Genomic DNA, 18278 nt, shown 5'->3' on the forward strand with positions numbered 1-18278 from the left:
CTCCATATGGGGAATGGGAGGGTGTGCAAATCTCCAAACATTGGCTTCTATGGTGTCGGTGCCAACAGGGCGCAGGGGTGGGGGTGGGGGGATGGGCTGCTGTCTCTTCAAGTACTTGGTACCAAGAAAACAGCTGTATGATCTCAAAGGGGCTGCAGTGGCCCCGTCTTTCACCCGCAGCCTTCCAGCAAGAAAGGGAATGCTGCCCACTCTGGGCCCTGTTCGAAGCGTCACAGCNTTGTGCTCTTGGGGACCAGGCGGCTCAGAAGCAGCTCTTCTAAGTAGTGAGCACTGCCTTCCCCAACGTGGTTTCTAAGGTCACTTTGGAATTCCAGCAACAGCAGCAAGACTAAGAGGGAAACTGCCACCATCCCACGGCTGCCTCAACTTACTTCCCTTCTCCATATGGGGAATGGGAGGGTGTGCAAATCTCCAAACATTGGCTTCTATGGTGTCGGTGCCAACAGGGCGCAGGGGTGGGGTGGGGGGATGGGCTGCTGTCTCTTCAAGTACTTGGTACCAAGAAAACAGCTGTATGATCTCAAAGGGGCTGCAGTGGCCCCGTCTTTCACCCGCAGCCTTCCAGCAAGAAAGGGAATGCTGCCCACTCTGGGCCCTGTTCGAAGCGTCACAGCCTTAGCTCTGACATCAAGAACTGAGCAGTCGCACAAGAAGTCAAGTGGCCACAGAGTGAACCATCTCAGGGAGCGGAGCTGGCCAAGGAGGCAGGCCCAGACAGAAACCCCCAGCTCTGCTCCCAGGCTCTTACTCCTAGAAATTACTCAGAAGCATCTTTCTTTAAAGGGATTTTGAAGCTAGTTAGTCTTTGCCCGAAGAGCTGGCTGAGGAGGTCACTCTGGGCCTCGGCCGTCCGGGGAGTGTGCGGCTCAGCAGGTTCAGCATCGTGGACAGCTCTGCCCCTCTTGGGGGTCCTGAGCAGGGGTCTCCCCTGGGGGAAGGCCTTGCCCAGTCTGTCCTTCCTGTGTGTGTGGTCCGGCTCTGCCTTCCGCTGCTCTGAGGGGGGTGGCCTGGGTTTGTTCTGGCTGTTGGGCTTGGTCTTGGTCGGGAGCACTCGGCTGGGAGTTGCCTGCTTCCGAGGGGTCCGGGGGGGCTTGTCAGGGGCCGAGGGGCCTCTCCCGAAGCCCCCCACACTTTCACTCCTGGCTGGCCCTGGGACCTGGCCCTTTTTCCTCTTCATACTGCTCTCTCCCTTCTCCTTGGGACCTGGGCTCCCACGGGGCCCCTGCTCACCAGCTTCCCTTGGCCCCTTGGTGCAGCTCTTGGCTTGGGCTCGAGGGGGGAGCCTGTCTGGTGCAGGGCTCCGGGTGGGGAAGCTGGTCTTGGCTGGGGTGGTGGCTGTCTCGCTCTGGAGCTGCCCGCTGGCTGGCTGGGGCTGGCTGCCACCTCCCGTCTTCGTGCCGGAGCGAGGGCTTCCACTGCCCTGGGAGCTGGGGCCTGGTTTGGCTTTGGGGGTGGTGGGCTTCGTCCCATTCTCTGTGCCACGTGTCAGCTCTCCGGGTGCCAGGCTCCCCACCGCCTTACTTGGGTGCACTGGGAACTTGGGTGCTTTGCTGGGGGCGGACGCTCCCGACCTGTCCTTTGATGAGCTCTGACAGCCTGCAGGCTTGGTGGTGCTGCCCTTGTGGAAGGGGCCTCCGGGCCCCTCCTCAGACACCATGTGGCTTAAGGACACCTCCTTCTCTTTCTGAAGCAGGGTGTGATCTTCCTGGAAATGGTCAGGGGCACATCTGCCATGGGCACCTGGGGCCCTGCGTTTCCCTGAGAACAGGAGAGGAGCCCTCTTTCCCTCTGCATCTTGGCCTCTGGCTCCCGGCCGCGGCAGAGATGCCCCCAGAGGGAGAGCTTGCTGGAGAAGAGGCCTGGGGCTGCCTGGAGAAGCCTCATTCTCTGGCCTCTTTAGGGCTCCGTCCAGCGCACACTCCCCTCTGCCATCAGCCAAGGCAGCTGGGAAGGGAGACAGAGATGGCGGAGGACACTCCCGGCGGTCGGATGGCAGATCGCAACCACTGATCATGTGGGTCACGGGGTCTACAGGCCTCTCTAGGGTCTCAGGCCATCCCTTGGTGGTGCTGGGAGCCACCTCTGGGCAGAGGTGGAGCAGGGCTGGGAGGCAGCCCACTGTCAGGATGGGGCTGCCTCCCCGGGGAAGAGGCCGGTCCTCGCTGGGCCCGGGGGCACTGCCGGGCATGGCCACCTTGCGCCGTTTGCTGGGCAGTGTGCCCTCGAGGGCCCGGGCCTTCTGCCCTGGCGCTCCCGGCCTCCGCACGCCGCGGAACGTGAAGGGCTGCCGCCCTCTCCTGAGGTGCTTGTCCATGTGGCGGTCGAACTGCTCCTTCTTAGCGAAGGTGTAGTTGCAGGAGCTGCAGGCGAACGACTTCTTGATGATGCGCATAACCGTGGCGCAGAGCTCGCAGGCGTAGAGCGGCGTGTGCTGCAGCTCCGGCCGCTCCCGCAGCCCGTGCGCCCCGCCCAGGTGTGCCAGCAGCTGCCCGTGCTCGGGGTAGACCCGGGGGCACCGCGGACACAGGTAGACGCGCTGCGGGCTGTGCACCGCCAGGTGCCGTTGCAGCTTGAAGGGCTTGGGGAAGCGCTTCCCGCAGTGGTGGCAGTCGCGGGACGGGTCCTTGCAGGCCGCGTGCACCGGGGCGGCTGGCGGGAGGGGCTCCCCGCCGGCCCAGGGCTCGGGGGACGGGCTGGGCGTCGTCTTGGGGAGGCCCGGGCTGCCGGCGTCAGCCAGGGCGTTGGCAGAGGCGCTGTCTGGCGCCGCCGCCCCGTCTGGGTTGCTGGGGGTGCTGCGCGCTCGGGGTTTCGCCCTCTCGCCTGGGCTCTCGTTCCCAGCTTCTCCCTCTTGCCCCGACGGGTCTCCCAGGCTCCTGGCGGCCTTGCCGACCGAGCGCTTGCCCCGGTGGGGTTTGGGCGCGGGTTCCATGATGCTGTTCAGAAGGTGGGCAATAGCGCCGCTGCCCTCCAGGCCTCTGGGCAGGTCCCCCAGGGACCTCCGCGCCTGCCCCTTGCGGGCGAAGCGCACGGCGTGCTCACGCAGGTGCTCGTTGTACATCCAGACGTCGGCCACCTCCTTCAGACACATGCCACACGCCCAGGGCCCCGCCTTGCTCTGTGCGTGCCTCTCCTGCAGGTGCCCCCGCAGCAGTTCCCGCGAGCCGAACCTGCGCTCCACGCACATGTAGCAGGTGGGCGGCGGCGCGGGCATGTGGGCCAGCTTGTGCAGGTCCAGCTCGCCCAGGCCGCGGAAGCGCTGGAAGCACACTCTGCACTTGTAGGAGGCCCGCTTGCCCTTGGCCGGCCGGCCTCTGCCTTGGGCCCTCTCTACCCCTGCAGCCTTCTCTGTCCTTGGGCTCTGTGGACCCTGGGAGCTCGGCGTGGCCTCGAAGTCTAAGAAGCTGGTGCCGGGGAGACCCACTGGGTCTTCAAAGGGTCCCAGGAAGCACAGGTCTTGCATCTCAAACTTGGTGCTGAGCACCTCAAAGTCCGCGGCCCGGAGTGGCAGCAGGTGGGCGTTCCCGGGAAGCCCACTGTCACAGCGTTCTCTCTCCAGGCTGGGGGGCTCGGGGCTCACGTCTCCCAGAGAAGAGGAGTCATCGGCAGGGGCCGGCAGCTCCAGGCCTCGCCAAGCCGCTGGGACCATGTGCAGTTCAGGAATGGACTCGGGCCGATCGTCCTCGGGGCAGTGAGAGGGCAGCTTCTCTGCACCGGCTTCCCTGCTGGGCTCCAGGGCCCACAGGCTGAGGCTGGGAGCCCAGGGGTCAATGCCAGGCACCCTGCTGCTGAGGAACCCATCCAGGAGGAAGGACTCGGGCAGACCTGTGGGATCCTCATCCTCCCACGGGTCCTCATGGCAGAGGCAGAGGGAGCCGGAGTCGCTGAGGTCCGTGGGCAGGCCGGCTGGGCCCAGCGTGGGGCCGCCGCCCTCCTCGAAGCTGGGCTGGGTTGGCAGCGGGCGCTCCGGCTTCTCACAGCGCTTCCCATAGACACGCGGGTTCCTCTTTCGAGTCAAGCGGCCACCCGGAGGGAAGAGCTGGGAGAAAGAGACCTCATCATCAAACAAGCTTGGAGGATCCTCGGCACTGGAGCCGGAGGTATCAGGAGTGGGGCCCTCAGGCCCCTGGACTCCACCCTGGGCATCTGGGTTGTCCGGGAGGCCCTGGAGGCAGCTGCTGGTAGTGCCGTCCACTGGAGAGCCAGAAGTCTCAGGAAAACCCAGGGGGCCCAAGGTGGGCGTGTGCTCCTCCCAGACGCCTTCCTCTGATCTGCTGTGGGCCCCGCTGCTGTCCTCCGCAGGCTCGCTCCCAGACTCTTTGCACACACCCAACGCCTTGGTCTCTCTCGGTCCCCAGAGCCCCCTTGCCGAGGCTCCCTTCTGCCCAGCTGGCTGTTCCCCCAGAGCTGCACCGTCCATCCTCCCTGGACGCAGCATCTGATCTCCAGGTGGCTTCTGGACCCCAGTCTCCCCTGCACACAGAACCTCCAGGTCGGTCTCCGCTGCACCCTCCATCACCCCAGGCCCCGGCGTGGCCAAGCGAGGCGGCTGCTCCCTGTCAGTCTCAGGCCCTCCTTCCGCAGAGAGGCAGTGGCTCAGAGGGTCTGTGTAACTGGCCGTTGCGGGGGATGGTCTGGAGCCGCGCCCATCTGAAATCACATCAGAAGAGGCTGGACGAGCCCTCTCCTCCCGGAGCCTTCTACCTCTTGGCTTTCCCCTCTTCTTATTTGACTTCCCCTCTGAGTGGCTGGGGGAGTCCACGGTGGGTTCTCGGCGCCACCTCCGGCCTTCTCTTTTCTCTACCTGTTTGGGATGGAGCTCATCTTCCCTGGCCTGGTCTGATCTGGGCTTGGAGGCCGGAGCCTTCCCATTCACCCCATGCTCAGTAGGGCTTGGAGGGTGCAGCTGCTGGCTATGTGGGGAGCCCGTGTTCCCCTGTGTTCTGAGAACCTCCTTTGGGGCCTGGGCAGGCGGTGGCTGGGCGATGTGGCTGGGGTGTCCCTGTGAGTGATTTGGTCTCTCCTTCCCAGGCACCTTGCGGCTTTTCTTCCTGGGGGGCTGGCACTTTTGGGCTAGGGGCTCCAGAGGCTGCTGAGCAGGTAAGGCCGCTGGGCTTGGCTCCACAGGGGCTCCCGGGTGAGGCCGGTGCTTCCTGGCCTTGTGCCGGCTCAGGCCCGGCCCGGAGCGGAAGGAGGCTGCACAGACCTCACAGGTCACAGGTCCGTGTGGAGCTTGGCCCTTCCAGTGGTCATTCTCTGTAGGCGCAGGCTTCTTTTTGTAGCCACGAGCCCTCTGTTTGAGGTCTTGGCGGCTGAGGGGGTCCCCCTGGGGAGTCTGGTGGGAGGCGTTTCTGTGACTTTGGGGGGAGTCAGACTGGAAGTCACTGGCTGTGCTGCTTGGAGCTGTGGTTCTGCCCAAGGAGAGTCCTGTGGAAGGGCAGGTGACCCTGGGCATCTTGGTAATGCCAGAGCGCCCGGCCTCAGGGGTCCCTGGGTCCTCCGGCTGCTTGCTGCTGCTCCCCACCTCACCTTCCAGGCAGGCGGGGGAGTCTGGCCCTGTACCCTGTAGCGTGGGAGGCTCAGTGGGCACAGCTGTGACAACCTGGCCCTTCCTGTGGCCGAGGCGGGCAGTACTGCCTGGAGAATACGAAGAGTGGCCCCTGGGCATCCTGTCAGGGTTGGTGTGGGGCGGGGCTCCCCTGCTCTGGGGGTCTGGCCCTGGGAGCCCCTTGCCTGCCTGTGCCTCATCTTTGGTGGGAGTGCTGGACAGGCCAGCAGCCCTGATGGCCACGCTGGGGGAGACAGTCCCCGCCAGAGGAGGAGAGGTGGCTTGGCCAGGAGACTCACGCGGCTTCTCTTTTCTGGAATCCTCCAGAATTCTTAAAGTGCTGTCTTTGGGGCTGTCCTTGCTGTGACTGCAGGTTATGGCACTGACGGAGCCAGGATGCCAGGAGGAAGGGTCTTCCAGGGGGCTGCCCTCACCCTGGAGAAGGCAATGAGCCAAGGCTTCCTTGGGATCACAAGGGCTTGTTGTCAAAGACAGGGGAACCACTGGGGGATCCCCAGCTCCAGTATCTGTAGTGGCTTGGACACCATCTGCTTCTTCCAGAGGTGCCCAGGCAGGAGAACAGGCCAGCAGGTGCTGGGGGTCGGGAGGGTCCTTGCAGGATGGAGATGCTGGCAGCTGACCCCCCAGCCCACCTCGGGCCTTGGCGGCACTGGAAGGCGAGGTGGGTGGGTCTTCACGGGGGAGGGGCCCGAGGCTGCAGGGCATGGGGGTGGCTGACGTGGGTGACGGGGTGCAGGCGGTCAGGTTCCCAACGGAGGGTGTTGGGTTATCCCCTGCGGCCAGCAGCGGCTTGTTCAGGCCAGCGCTGGACGCCCTCTCTGGAGTCCGGCCCTCAGATCCATTTTGGGTGTGGGCTGCTGTTAAGACCAGCGCTAAGGACTCCCTGTCAGGGGATGGGGGGCGTGGGGTGGGCTGGGCCTCCTCCTGAAGGCTCGTGGCTGCCCTGCTTCCCTTGTGCTTCTCCAGCAGGACTGCACCCTCGGCGGGGCTGGCCAGCACTGTGTCGGGACTGGCATTGACCAGGGCGTGGTTATCCATCCCCCCTGGGCTCCCCCCGTTCTCTGGCTGAAGCTGGTTGGCTCTGCCTTGGCGCTGGGTTTTCTCAGCCTGGCCAAGCAAGCCTTGATGTCCATCTGCCTCCAGCCCCAGCTGATGTCCGGTCACTGCAGGGAGAGCTGTCACCTGCACACCCCCTGGGGGGCCCTGGGCAGGGCCACAGGCCACCTTCCCTCCTTCCACAGTGCCCCCTTCGCGACCTGAGAGGTTCACTCGCCGAGGGCTCTGGGCAGCAGGTGTCGGCTCCTGCAAGCCCAGGATGCCATCTGCACTCTCAGCCGCTCCGGGCCCCGGGAGCGGGCGATGACGTAGGGGGCTCGAAGCTGGGTCCTGGGACCTCCTGCTGGGGTGGGTGTTGGACACACAAGCAGGACTCGGCACAGGGACCAACCAAGCCTCCCTGCCCCGGGGCGCAGTCAGTGAGGAGGCCCCTGCCGGTGCAAACTCATTACCCTCAAAGTCAGGCCTCCCTGCCGTCGGGTAGCGGCGCCCACCTGCTCTGCCTGCAGAATGTCCCTGGGCAGTATGGCTGTGACTGGCACCAAAAGGCCAGGTGGCATCTAGAGGTGGAGCCCCGTCACCCTGAAATGCCAAGTCAGGGGCCAGACGGACAGCAGGGCTGCCAAAAGCTTCTGGAGCAGGGGTCTCTCGGTGGGGCCGGTCTGCTGTGCCGGGTTCTGGGGGGAACCCTCCTCTCTGTTCACAGGGAAGCGGCCACAGGCAGTCTTTACTTTCTTGTGAGCTGGCGGCCTCCTTATTCTCAGGAAATGAAAGTTCCTGGTTGGGGCTGCACTTTGCTAAGCTCCCGGCACCCAGCCGTGGCCCCGGCTGTTTGCCAGGGTCAGGCAGGCAGATATCTGGGGGGACCCCGCTGTTTCCTTCTGCCTGGGAGAGTCCAGTCTTGGAGGCTCTGGCCTTTTGTACCGGCTGAAAATGGAAGTTGGCTCCCTTGGGGCTGAAAGGAGCCCCAGAAACCAGGTCTTCCTGGGCACAGGGGAGAAGGGCTGCCTCTCCCGGATGGAAGGAGGCTGGGCAGGGCCACGTCCCCTCGGGCCTCCCCTGAACCCCTTCCACGGTGACCACAGCCGTTTCTGTACCCTCTCGATGTGCGGCAGATTCCCCAACACCCGTGAGGTCAGCTGCTGAGAACGTGTCCCTGTGGGGCACAGCGGCCTGGCAGGTGTGCCGTTGGGAGGGTGGCTCTGTGCCTGTGTCCAGCTCCACCCGGCCCACAGGCTCAGCTTCTCCAAGCTGTCTCGGGGCCCCATGCGTTTCTTTGCTTCTTTGCAGCTGACTTTCTAACTCGGTGACCAATTTCTGGATCTCCAGTTCATCCTCGGACAGGTGACTCATAAGAGCGACACTACATCTGGTCCCCTTCCCAGGCAAAGGCGGGGCGCCGGGAGCCACTCTCCGTTCATGGGGACACGTCTTACTGGGCACCTTTTCCCCCGAGAGATCAGGAAAATGGCTAGGCAGCATCGGGGATACTTCCTCAAGCAGCAAAAAAGAGGGGTACGGTGGATCTAACGGTGGCGTCTTCTGGGGAGGGTCGGCACATGCGAATGGCAGCTGGGGGTCCCTGTTTGCAGACAGGCTGCCATAGAGGGGTGGGTCGAATCTGTCCACCGGCAGGTCTGGGAAAAGGGATGTGGACTCCAAGGTCAGTGGCGACGCGGCTCTGCCTGGGTCCGTTTCAGCCATGCCAGGTGGCCTCTTAGGCAGCTGTGGCTCGAGGGAACCGGCATCCTCGCCATCCTGGCAAAGGCAGGAGCTGCTGGCCGGCGGGGCATCTGTGGCTGAGGGCTTGGGGTGCAGCTCTTCCAGGAAACAGCCAGCCAGGTCTTTGGGTCCAAGGAACAACTCACTGTGGGGGCTGCTGTAGGACTGAGGCCCCTTTTTGGCAACTGGAACCCCCAAGGGGTCTCCGTTAAAACCAGCAGGGTCACAGCCCAAACTGGATATCTCTGAAGACAGAACACTGGGTTTGGGGCAGGCGGTACTGGAGGGGTTAGCCATGGGTGCCAGAAATTCTCCAGGCTGGTGGGCAGGGGGGTCCTTGTTGTTGTGGGAGACAGGGGCCTGTGTGCACCCAGGACCACCCAGCAGGCTGCCCACACCTGGCGTTGGTGAGCTTCCGTGGGGCGCCGTGTTGGCGAGGCTTCCCGATAACTTGGGGGTGCCGGCGTCATTTCTGCTGGGCTGCGGCTGCTCTGGCGTCAGGAGACGGCGGCTTTCTCCCGCACAGGTGGCTGGAGGAGCACGCAAAGGCTCTGTGAATTCTGCGGTGTCTGGGGGTGACTCTTTGGCAACTTCAGGCTCCTTGGCCTCCTGGGGCAAGTCCAGCGATGGCGGGGTTTCCTCTGGGGTCTCGGTGTTGGTGGGGACCTGCAGGGGATCCTTGGGGGCCACTGGGGGGCCATCAGCACACTTGGGGCCTCTCTCCCTGGCGGCCGCTCCCGCCTCCAGGCTTCGAGATGGGCCATGGGCCTGAGGGCTCCTGCCGGGGCCTGGGCGAGGCCTGCCTGGCTCCTCGGGGTTCGGGGGCGCTCCGTCCCCGCCGGCTTCCTGCCTCACTGCCTTCCGGGGTTTCTGCTGCTCTCCATCCTCTCTGGGACCCTGGGTCAAGTCCACTTCCTTCCTCTTCTCGCCTCGGCACCGCCGGCCTCTGAAGCCGGGGCCCCGCTGCGGAGGCTGCTCGTCCTCCTCGGACTCCGAGGCGTAGTCGTCCTCGCGGAGCCTGCGGTCCTCGGCACCGGGCTGGGGCCTCTCCGCCGCCCGGGAGCCGCGCCTGCCCGCCCGCCGCCCGAGCCCCAGCCGCCGGTAGCGCTTGTTCTTCTGCTGCACGATTTTCAGGATGAGCTCCTTGCCCCAGGTGCCGCCCCGGGCCTTCCTCTTCCTGGGGTCCTTCTTGGGGGGCAGCCGGAGGCGCTGCGAGCTCCGGGTCTCCTCGCGGAGGGCGGCGGCTCCGCGGGACGGGGCGGCGGGGTCGGCACGGCCTTGGGGGGCCTGAGTTCTAAGGCCCCGGGGGCGGGGTGGGGGCCGCTCGCCGAGACTGCCCTTCCTCCTGGGCCTCGGGCCGGAGGCTCCGCGGCTGCTGCCCCGGCCCGACCGCTCTGCTGCGCTGGCGGTGTCCAGACCCTTCCGGAACAGCTTCAACTGCTTCCCTCTCCTCTGCTGCCTGCCCTGGCTGGGCGCGTCCGCCTCGATGGGGGCCGGACCCAGGGAACGCGTTGTGGGCCTGCCTCGGGCTGGGCCGCCCCTGGCCCCAGGGCGGGGGGTTTGGGGGTCCGGCGTGGCTGCTGGGAGCGGGGGCGGAGCTTTGTTCTCCGGAGTCACCCCCGCCTTGGTCTTAGGGGGCTGTCCAGTGCTGGGACCTCTGGGACCGGAAGGCTCCTCGTCCGCAAAGACGTCGATGAAGCTGCTGTCGATCTCGGGGTTGTCCGACTGGTACTCCATGCCGTTGAGCGCCTCGGTGATGAGGCTGTCCAGCTTGGCGTCGTCTTCCATATCCAGGTCCGAGGCAGGGAGCGGGAAGGCGGTGGCGGCCAGGCTGGGCAAGAAGCCCGTCCTCAGCGGGTCGTCTTTACCCTCCGCCTGGACGTCCCCAGCTAACAGGAAGGTCTTCGTGTGGTTGAGCAGGCACGGATGTGCGTCGGCGGGGACTTTGGGGGCAGCGGTGGGCGAGGGGAGCCCAGGGGGGCCTGGGGACCGCTGGTGGCCATCCTTGGCCCTGGCCAGGAGCAGGCCACAGAACTGCCGGTGTGCCAGGAAGGCCGCCAGGCTGCTGTAGTTGCGGTCACACTGCCTGCAGGTCAGCAGCACGTCCAGCTGGTCCAGGCTGGCACTGCTGAGGGAGAAGTGGTGTGTGGGGTAGGGGGGCGGCACGCGGGGGAAGCCCTGCAGCCCTCCCCGGCCCACCTCGGGGCCCTCGTGGGGGAATGGGGTCTCCTCCAGGCACTGGAAGGCACCCTCGGCTCCCAGCCCATCTGCGGGAAAAGGAAAGGCCTTGGCTGGCTCTGGCTGGTAGTGGGTGGGGAGGGAGTGGGGGGGCTCCGGGGACGGGAAGGGGCTGCCCGTCTCCTGGGGGTGAGTGGGTGGGTGGAAGAAGGCCGGGGGCCCGAGTGAGCTGGGGAGCTGGCTTTCCTCTGAGCTGGGGTTGGCAGGGCTGCTGGACATCGGCGACAGGGAAGAGCAGGTGCTGCCGGCTGTGTTGGTGGCCGGTGACGGCAGTGGGGACTCGCTGGGGGAGGCTCCCACCACCCTGGGTGGGGGCAGGCTGGGTGTCCCGTGGGGTGAAACCTGGGGCTGGGCCACCCCGAAGAACAGGGGCTGGGCTCCAGGGTCTGTCATTCCGTTGTAGGTGAAGAGCACCGGGGAGCCGTCTGGGCTGCTTCTCATGCCTGGCAGCTTCTCCCCGGGTCCCGGTGTCTTGCCAGCAGTGCCCAGGGCTCCTTGGCTGCTCCCCTGCCACTCGGGGGCCCCCGCGGGGAAAGGCAGCCGGTTCAGCATCTCCATTCCATGGGGGCTTGGCCCAGTGGTCGGGAGCACCTGGGGCCAAGGCAGGGGGGCCCTCTGGGGCAGGCAGAGCCGCTGGCCTGGGCTGGGCTGGCCGTTAAAGAACACACTCCTGGTGGCAGCCAGGGGGGTCCCGGGAGGTGTGGGGTAGGGGGCTGCTGTGGGATCCCACAGCTGGGGCAGCCTGGCGGGTGGGGGCCCTGGGGCAGCCAGCTCAGTGTCCAGAGGCCCCGGGCTGGTGTCCACCCCGCTGGCTCCGTATGCCTGCCCTGGAAAGTGCCTCTGGGGTAGGGAGCTAGGGGGCCCTCTTGTACTCCCCAGCCCATCCTGGGCTGAAGGTGGTCTTTCGGGAAGGATTTTGGTCAGGCTCTTGTGCAAACTGTTGGAGAAGGGTCTTGGGGCCAAGTGAGCAGCTCCAGGGGGAGAGAGGGCACCACTGAGGTTGCTGTGGGGGTTGAGGCCACCTGCCTGGCCCTGGTAGCAGGGCAGGGGTGAGGGTGCAGGCTGGGTGGGCAGCGGGTAGGCAGGGCCCGTGCCCACGGCCTCCTCCGGCCATGCTCCCTGGGGCTGGTGGAAGGCAAACACCAGTGGCCCATCGGTGAATGCATGCCCAGCCACATCCGCAGGGAAGGGTTTTGTGCTGGCCCCATGCAGTGCCGGGAAGGGGAACTGGAAGGAAACTCCCCTGGGGCTGCCGCTGGGCCTGCTGCCTTTGGGAATGGGTTCCGGCTCGGCAGGGGGAACCCCGAAATTAGCACCTGGGAAGCTATTCTCAGCAGCGGGAGGCCAGGAGTCGGCCCCACTGGCCTGGAATTCGGGATAGGAACCAGGCCGGAGGGGGCTGGTGCCCCTGTTCTGGGGGGGCCCCGGGGCTGGGGGTCTGGGGGTGGCACTTGGTGAGGTATAGTTGGTGGAGGTAAAGCTGGAGGGTGTCTCCTGGAAGCACCTGTGGAAGCCAAGCTCTTCGGCAGTGGACTGGGCCTCAGTCCTTGGGAGGCCCGGCCTGAGTGGAGTTCCAGTCCCAAGGGCCCGGGGGGCCTCCGCCTCAGGGAGCTGGGCAGCCTCCAGCTGTGGGTTCTCTGGTGTCTTGTCCAGGATGGGCTTGGTCCTCGAGCTGGCGATGCTCAGACTGTAGCACTGCGGGGGGCTGCCCTCTGCCCTGCCCGCCAGCCTTGAGGGAGCCTGCAAGGGGCTTCTCCCCGGCGGGGTCTGGGGGCTGCCCCCATTCCCAGGGGTGCTGCTTAGGGCCTGGCCTCTCAGGGGTGGAGGCTTGGGCTCCCCATCCCTGGCCTGCCTCGGCTGGACCTCGGGGAGCTCCATGGCCTGGGCCCGACCGCCAGCCTCCCTGGCATCCTTGGTGGTCCTGCTGGCTGGGGTGTTGTCCTCCAGTGGGGGCTGGGAGGGGCGCCCCAGGCTGCTGGCAACTTGGCAGGGCTGCAGGTCTCCAGTCATGGTGGGGGGTGGCGCTCCTCGGGGGCACTCCCCAGGCATGGCCCCTCCGTCCTGGTGCTAGGACGATGCAGCCATCCGAGGGGGGCCCCGGGTAGTGGGCTGGATGGCCATCCTCAGCCCTCGGTGGGCCCCAGGGAAGCCTGTGCTCATGGTCCTGAGTGGAGCCTGGAAGGAAAGGTCAGGGGTGAGTGGGGTGGAGGGGCTGGGCGGCCCTCGCCTAGGCAGGGAGTTTCCAGGCTCTCCATGCGAGCGTGGCTGGGCCGGAAGCAGAAGATGCTACGTGCAGCCATCACAGAAACTCCGAGCTTAGAAGGGATGCTCAGCTCGGCCCCCAGGAGAAGCAGGAAGGGAGAGGGCGTCCCACCAGATGGAGCAGGGATCCTTCCCCGTCTCAGGGAGAAGAGGAGCGGTGGAGCATAGAGAGCGAGTGGAGGGGGGAGGCAGTGGGGAGCTTCCTGGGGTGTGAGAAGGCCGCTTACAGCCTCAGAGCAGTCCTTGGCCAGGCTGTGGAGAGGACAGGCCCCTGTGTGGGGCACAAGCTCCGGGCCTGCAGGAACTGCCCCAGGGCAGGATCCTGGGAGCTTCCAGGAGGGCCCAGGCGGATGCCTACACCTGCCATGGGGAGGGCTTTGCGGCAGGAGGCTGCATTGCAGGACATAGGGAACTGAGGCAGCAGTTCTCTTGAACCTTCTCAAGGCCTGGGCGGCTGGTTCCGAGCGGAGCCTCCTCTGCTGTCAGCCAGGGTTTCCTGCCACCAGGTCTCACAGGGTAACCTCCAGACCCTGCTCCGGGAAGCCCCCAGCCTCTGGATGGTTCTGGCTCCCATTCTGGCACATGCCAGATGTAGAAGGGGCCGCCCACCCAGAGGAGCCTGGCCCCTTGCTCACCCAGGGCTGGCTTCATGCTGATCATGTCTGTTCTCATGACAGGACTCAGACCCGAGCCATGGGCTGTGGCCACGCGGTGCGCAGGCCGCTAGGTGTGGGGGCCCCTTCTGACCTGCCCAGCAGGGACCGGGCATCCTTTACACAGGAGAGCGAGGAAGGACTCAGCCCTTGTGGGCATCATCCTTGCCACTGACCCCTGGGTCCTCATGGCAGGCCCAGAGAGGCAGATAACTTGGCCAGGGTCACACAGCCAGCAGCAGAGCAGCTGGGAGCTGAAGGGACAGGCCTCAGGCCTGGAGCGCTCTCAGAGACCCTGCTGCCTCTGTGGAGTCGGGGGGCTGCCTCCTGTGGTCACAGGACCCTCCCACCGGCTTGAGCTGGTGGTGTCTTACGCCTCTCCAGGAGTTCCCACACTACAGCCACCTGGGAACTCCTAATGCAGAGGCTCGCAGGCCCTCTGTCCCCAGCACGAGACTGGTACCTGTGCTTCCAGCCGGCTCTTCCTGCTGTGCCTGGGGACTGCCTGCACCGGGGAGGAGGGTCCTGCCCAATTTGGGCCAAGGTCTCCAGGGTGGGTGAGGTCCCAGCCTGCAAGCTCCACATCACAGCACTAAGAAGAGTCATGCCGGGTGGGGGGCCTGGGTGCCCCTTCCTTCTCTGCCAGCACCACTGAGGTACCTCCTGTCCCATGACCCCAGGAGGAGTGTCCCTTTCCCTCTTCTGGGCTTCACTGCCAGGGGGCAAAGGCCTGGGAGTCCTTGGGGCCAGGATTCACAGGTGAGGTTTATTGAGTGAATAAATGATGCTGGGCGTCTGAGCACCTTCCTGAACTGCCTCCCTCGTGCTCATGGTGGCTCAGAGGTGATCTGTGATTGTCGCCCTGGATTTATGGGTGAGGAATCCAGGCACAGAGAGGTGGGGAACCCACTCAAGGCCTCAGCCAGTGTAGGCGGGGTCCTCCTGGGAGGGCTGGCTCTTAGCCCTGCACATCTCCTGCCCTGCACTGGGCTTAGCCATGTCCCGCACGGCTCAGACACCCACTGGGGCCGGGCTACGGGGGGTAGGAACAGCAACAGCCAGGCCCCACATGAAGCCCAGTCCCACATGTCAGACCCCCCCACCCATGGCCAGAGTCCTCCAGGAGATGATGGAGGACGAGGGGGCTCAGAGTGGGGACCTCAGCCCAGATGGAGCATCAGAAAGGCTTCCTGGAGGAGGTGGCTTTTACTGAGTCCTGGATGGTGGAGAGGAGTGTTGAGAACACAGCTGTGCCCAGTGGCCTTTGTCAAGGAAAGGAGTTGGTCTGATTTATCAAGGGAAGGAGTGAGGCCTGCTGGCTCAGCGGCTGCCATGAGGAACATCAGGTGACACGCCCACCTGCTGGCTCAGAGTTGTGGCTGGAAGCCCTGCCCAGCAGGCCCCAGGAGACGGCTCTCGGGAGGCAGTGGGCAGGCCCGACTACTGTCCTGAGAGGGAGAGGAAGGCCAGGCGGGTGGGGGTGGAGGGGGCCTCAGGACCATTAAGACCAGAGCATCTCCGGCCAGCCTCGGCGCAGGCTGCTGCCTCTACATACCTGGGGAGTTGGGGGCCCCTCAGCTGGGTCACCACACAACTTCCTGAGGAATGAGAATTTCTTGGCTGCAAAGAAAATGGAAAGCATGTCAGGACTGATGTGGTGCCTGACTCTGGGCCAAGAGCCCCAGGGGGAGCAGGTGGGAGGGAGCAGCTCCCGGGCAGAGTTGGCTGCAACCTCAGGGCACCAGGAAGCCACCAAGGGCCACCGGGAGATGGGTGAGCTCCTCCCAGAGGTCAGCGGGCAGCTCAGCCGGTCTGGGGGACCCCGAAGGGTTTGGGGGTCACCTGGCTGCCTCAGCCGCAGGATTGATGGCTATCTTACATTTCTTTTTGTTGGGTCTTTTGTATGCATAGATTGTGTATTCACGTGGCTCCGAAGCTCAAGACTCGATTACAAGTCAGTGAAAACACTGCCCCTCCCACCCCTGCCACGATCCCTCCCCAGCCCCACTGGGAAGACTAGAGAGGCTTCTGGTGTTTCCTCCCAGAGTCCCTTGATGCAAACACCAGCACACAGGAACACACACTCCCTTTCCTCCTTCCTTGATCAGAAGGTCATAGGCTACACTCACTGTTCTGCTCCTGACTTTTTTCATTTAACAATATATCCTGGAGATAATTCCACAATATCCCATGAACAGATTTCTCACTCTCTGTCCACTTGTCCTCCCATCCAGGCTGCAGAGCACCCAGACCTGTCTGGATGGACACGGGGCTACTGCCTGCATTCGGCCCTTAGAAACAATACCGCAATGGTCTTCACATGGTGACAGCCTGTGCTCCCAACACTGCGGGCCTAGCTGCATCAAAGGGCCTAGCTGCATCAAATCTGCGTTTGACATTTGGAGGGAGATTGTCCAATTGTTAATCTCTGTGATGGTTTTAAAATATGGCCACACATTCTTTAACCCTCCTCCCTTCAAGAGGTGGAGCCTCATTCTCCCCACTTGAACACAGCTGAGCTTTTTTTACTGCCTCACTGCTAATGAACAGAATATGCTGGAAGAGGGGGTGCTGGACTTCAAGACTGGGCCCTAAAAGGCATTGCAGCTACCTCCTTGCACACTTAGATCACACATGTAGGGAAGCAGCTGCCATGCTTTCAGGGCACTCAAGCAGCCCCGTGGAGAGGCCATTAGGTGAGGAACAGAGGCCTCCTGCCTGTAGCTGTGTGAGGTAGCCACCTTGGAAGTGGCTTCCCCAGCCTCGGTTGGGCCTTTAGATGACGCTGCAGCCCATGCTGACATTCTCACCACATCCTTGTGAGGGAACCCGAGCCAGAACCACCTGCTAGGCTGTGCCTGCATCCTGACCTTTGGAAACTAAGAGATAATAAAGGTTTGTTGTTTCAGTCTGTTCTTTATTATACGGGAATAGACAACTAACTCATGCCCCTCCTAGCAATGTAGAGAACGCAAAGGCCCTAATGTGAGTCCCTGTGTCACAGGAGGAAGCGTGACCTTACCAAGAGATGGATAGACTGAGGCTCAGGGAGGGTGAAGAACTGTAAGAAGCCACTGGGACTCAGCAGTAGAGCCTTTGCCACACTGTCCTATCCATCTGTTCATGTATCCATCCACCCACCCACCCATCCATCACCCACCCATCCATCCATCTATCCATCCATCCATCCACCAACCCATCCATCCATCCATCCATCCATCCATCCATCCATCCATCCATCCATCATCATCCATCTGTCCACCCATCCATCTATCACCTACCCATCCATCCACTCACCTACTCATCCATCCTGATACCCACCTACTCACCCATTCATCCATCTATCCATCCATCCATTCATCCATTCATCCACTCATCCATTAATCCATCCATCCACTCATCCATCATCATCCATCCATCCATCCATCCATCACCCACCCATCCATCCATCTACCCATCCATCCATCACCCACCCACCCATCCATCTATCCACCCATCCACCCTTCCATCCATCCATCCATCCATCCATCATCATCCATCTGTCCACCCATCCATCTATCACCTACCCATCCATCCACTCACCTACTCATCCATCCTGATACCCACCTACTCACCCATTCATCCATCTATCCATCCATCCATTCATCCATTCATCCACTCATCCATTAATCCATCCATCCACTCATCCATCATCATCCATCCATCCATCCATCCATCACCCACCCATCCATCCATCTACCCATCCATCCATCACCCACCCACCCATCCATCTATCCACCCATCCACCCTTCCACCCATTCATCCACCCATCTATCCACCCACTCACCCATTCATCCATCCACCTGCCCATCCCCCCAATCTACCCACTCATTCACCCACCCATCCACCCATCCATCCACGAGTCTTTACATTTGTGTCGGATGCTGTGTCAGATACTGGGCACACAGTGATGTGACAGATTCGCAACCTTGGGCTGACCAGAAAGTCAGTGAGTCAAGAAATTGCTGCAAATGAGGAAGTTACAGCCCAGAGAGGTGGTGTGATGGGTCCAAGGTCACACAGCCCACACAGCCAAGCTGAGATTTGAAGGCAGGACTGCCTGTAACTGTGCTGCTTCTGTGCTGAACAAAGGGTGGCCCTGCCCCACTGCCTCCACACCCTGTCCCTCTGTACTTCCTATCCCCTGGGGTGGCCCTGCCTCTGCCTGCCCAGCTTGCAGGCAGAACTTGGTCATACCATCCCCTTTCCTCTGTCCTAGGACAGCAGGGACATTTGCCTGCAGCACCCTGGGGCACTTGAGGGCCAGTTGTCAGCTCTCCCTCCAGGAGCTTGGGGACGTGTCCCAGTCCTCGGACCTGGGGTGGGTGGGCATGGGGGTGGCGTGTGCCCCAGGCCTAGGGTTCTGGCCCTGCCCAGGCTCTTGGCAAAGCCCCTTGGTGCCAGCCCGTCGGTGTGGGTTACAGGAGGCCGGACCCCTTTGAAGTCGGGAGATCCTATCCCCCAGATCCAGGGCTGGCCCCAGGGAGACCCCGGAGGAGTGTGAGCAGCTCCTTTTCTCTCAGAAACAGGAACTGGCCCCTCTTTAGCCGGCCAAGTGCTCTGGTAACTCAAGAGCGGGTCGGGGTGGCTCTGGCTGGGGGTGTGGGGGACGCCAGTGCCTGCGAGGAGGGGTGCCCCCACCTGGGCTCCTGCCCCCATGCCTCTGCCCCACACCTGGCCACTGCTCCCAACCCTCTTCCCCTCACCTCCTCTTTCAACCT

The 18278-nt window shown here is 63.6% G+C and overlaps 1 protein-coding gene across 1 annotated transcript; it reads right to left on the reverse strand.

Annotated features, from left to right (window-relative positions):
* Positions 1 to 271: 271 nt before the first annotated feature.
* ZNF469 (zinc finger protein 469) lies at positions 272 to 16396 on the reverse strand. The gene is made up of 2 exons (XM_017859911.1): positions 15074 to 16396; positions 272 to 12778 (listed from the first exon to the last, which is right to left on the reverse strand). The coding sequence occupies exon 2, from the start codon at positions 12650 to 12652 to the stop codon at positions 779 to 781; it is 11874 nt and encodes a 3957-aa protein (XP_017715400.1). The 5' UTR covers positions 12653 to 12778; positions 15074 to 16396; the 3' UTR covers positions 272 to 778.
* Positions 16397 to 18278: the final 1882 nt, after the last annotated feature.

The sequence above is a fragment of the Rhinopithecus bieti genome, unplaced genomic scaffold, assembly GCF_001698545.2.
Source record: "Rhinopithecus bieti isolate Rb0 unplaced genomic scaffold, ASM169854v2 scaffold_1618, whole genome shotgun sequence".
NCBI lineage: Eukaryota > Metazoa > Chordata > Mammalia > Primates > Cercopithecidae > Rhinopithecus > Rhinopithecus bieti.

What these genes read in the sequence shown, in the direction of transcription:
- ZNF469 (XM_017859911.1), bottom strand. Translation starts at nt 12,652, where the DNA reads ATGCCTGGGGAGTGCCCCCGAGGAGCGCCACCCCCCACCATGACTGGA.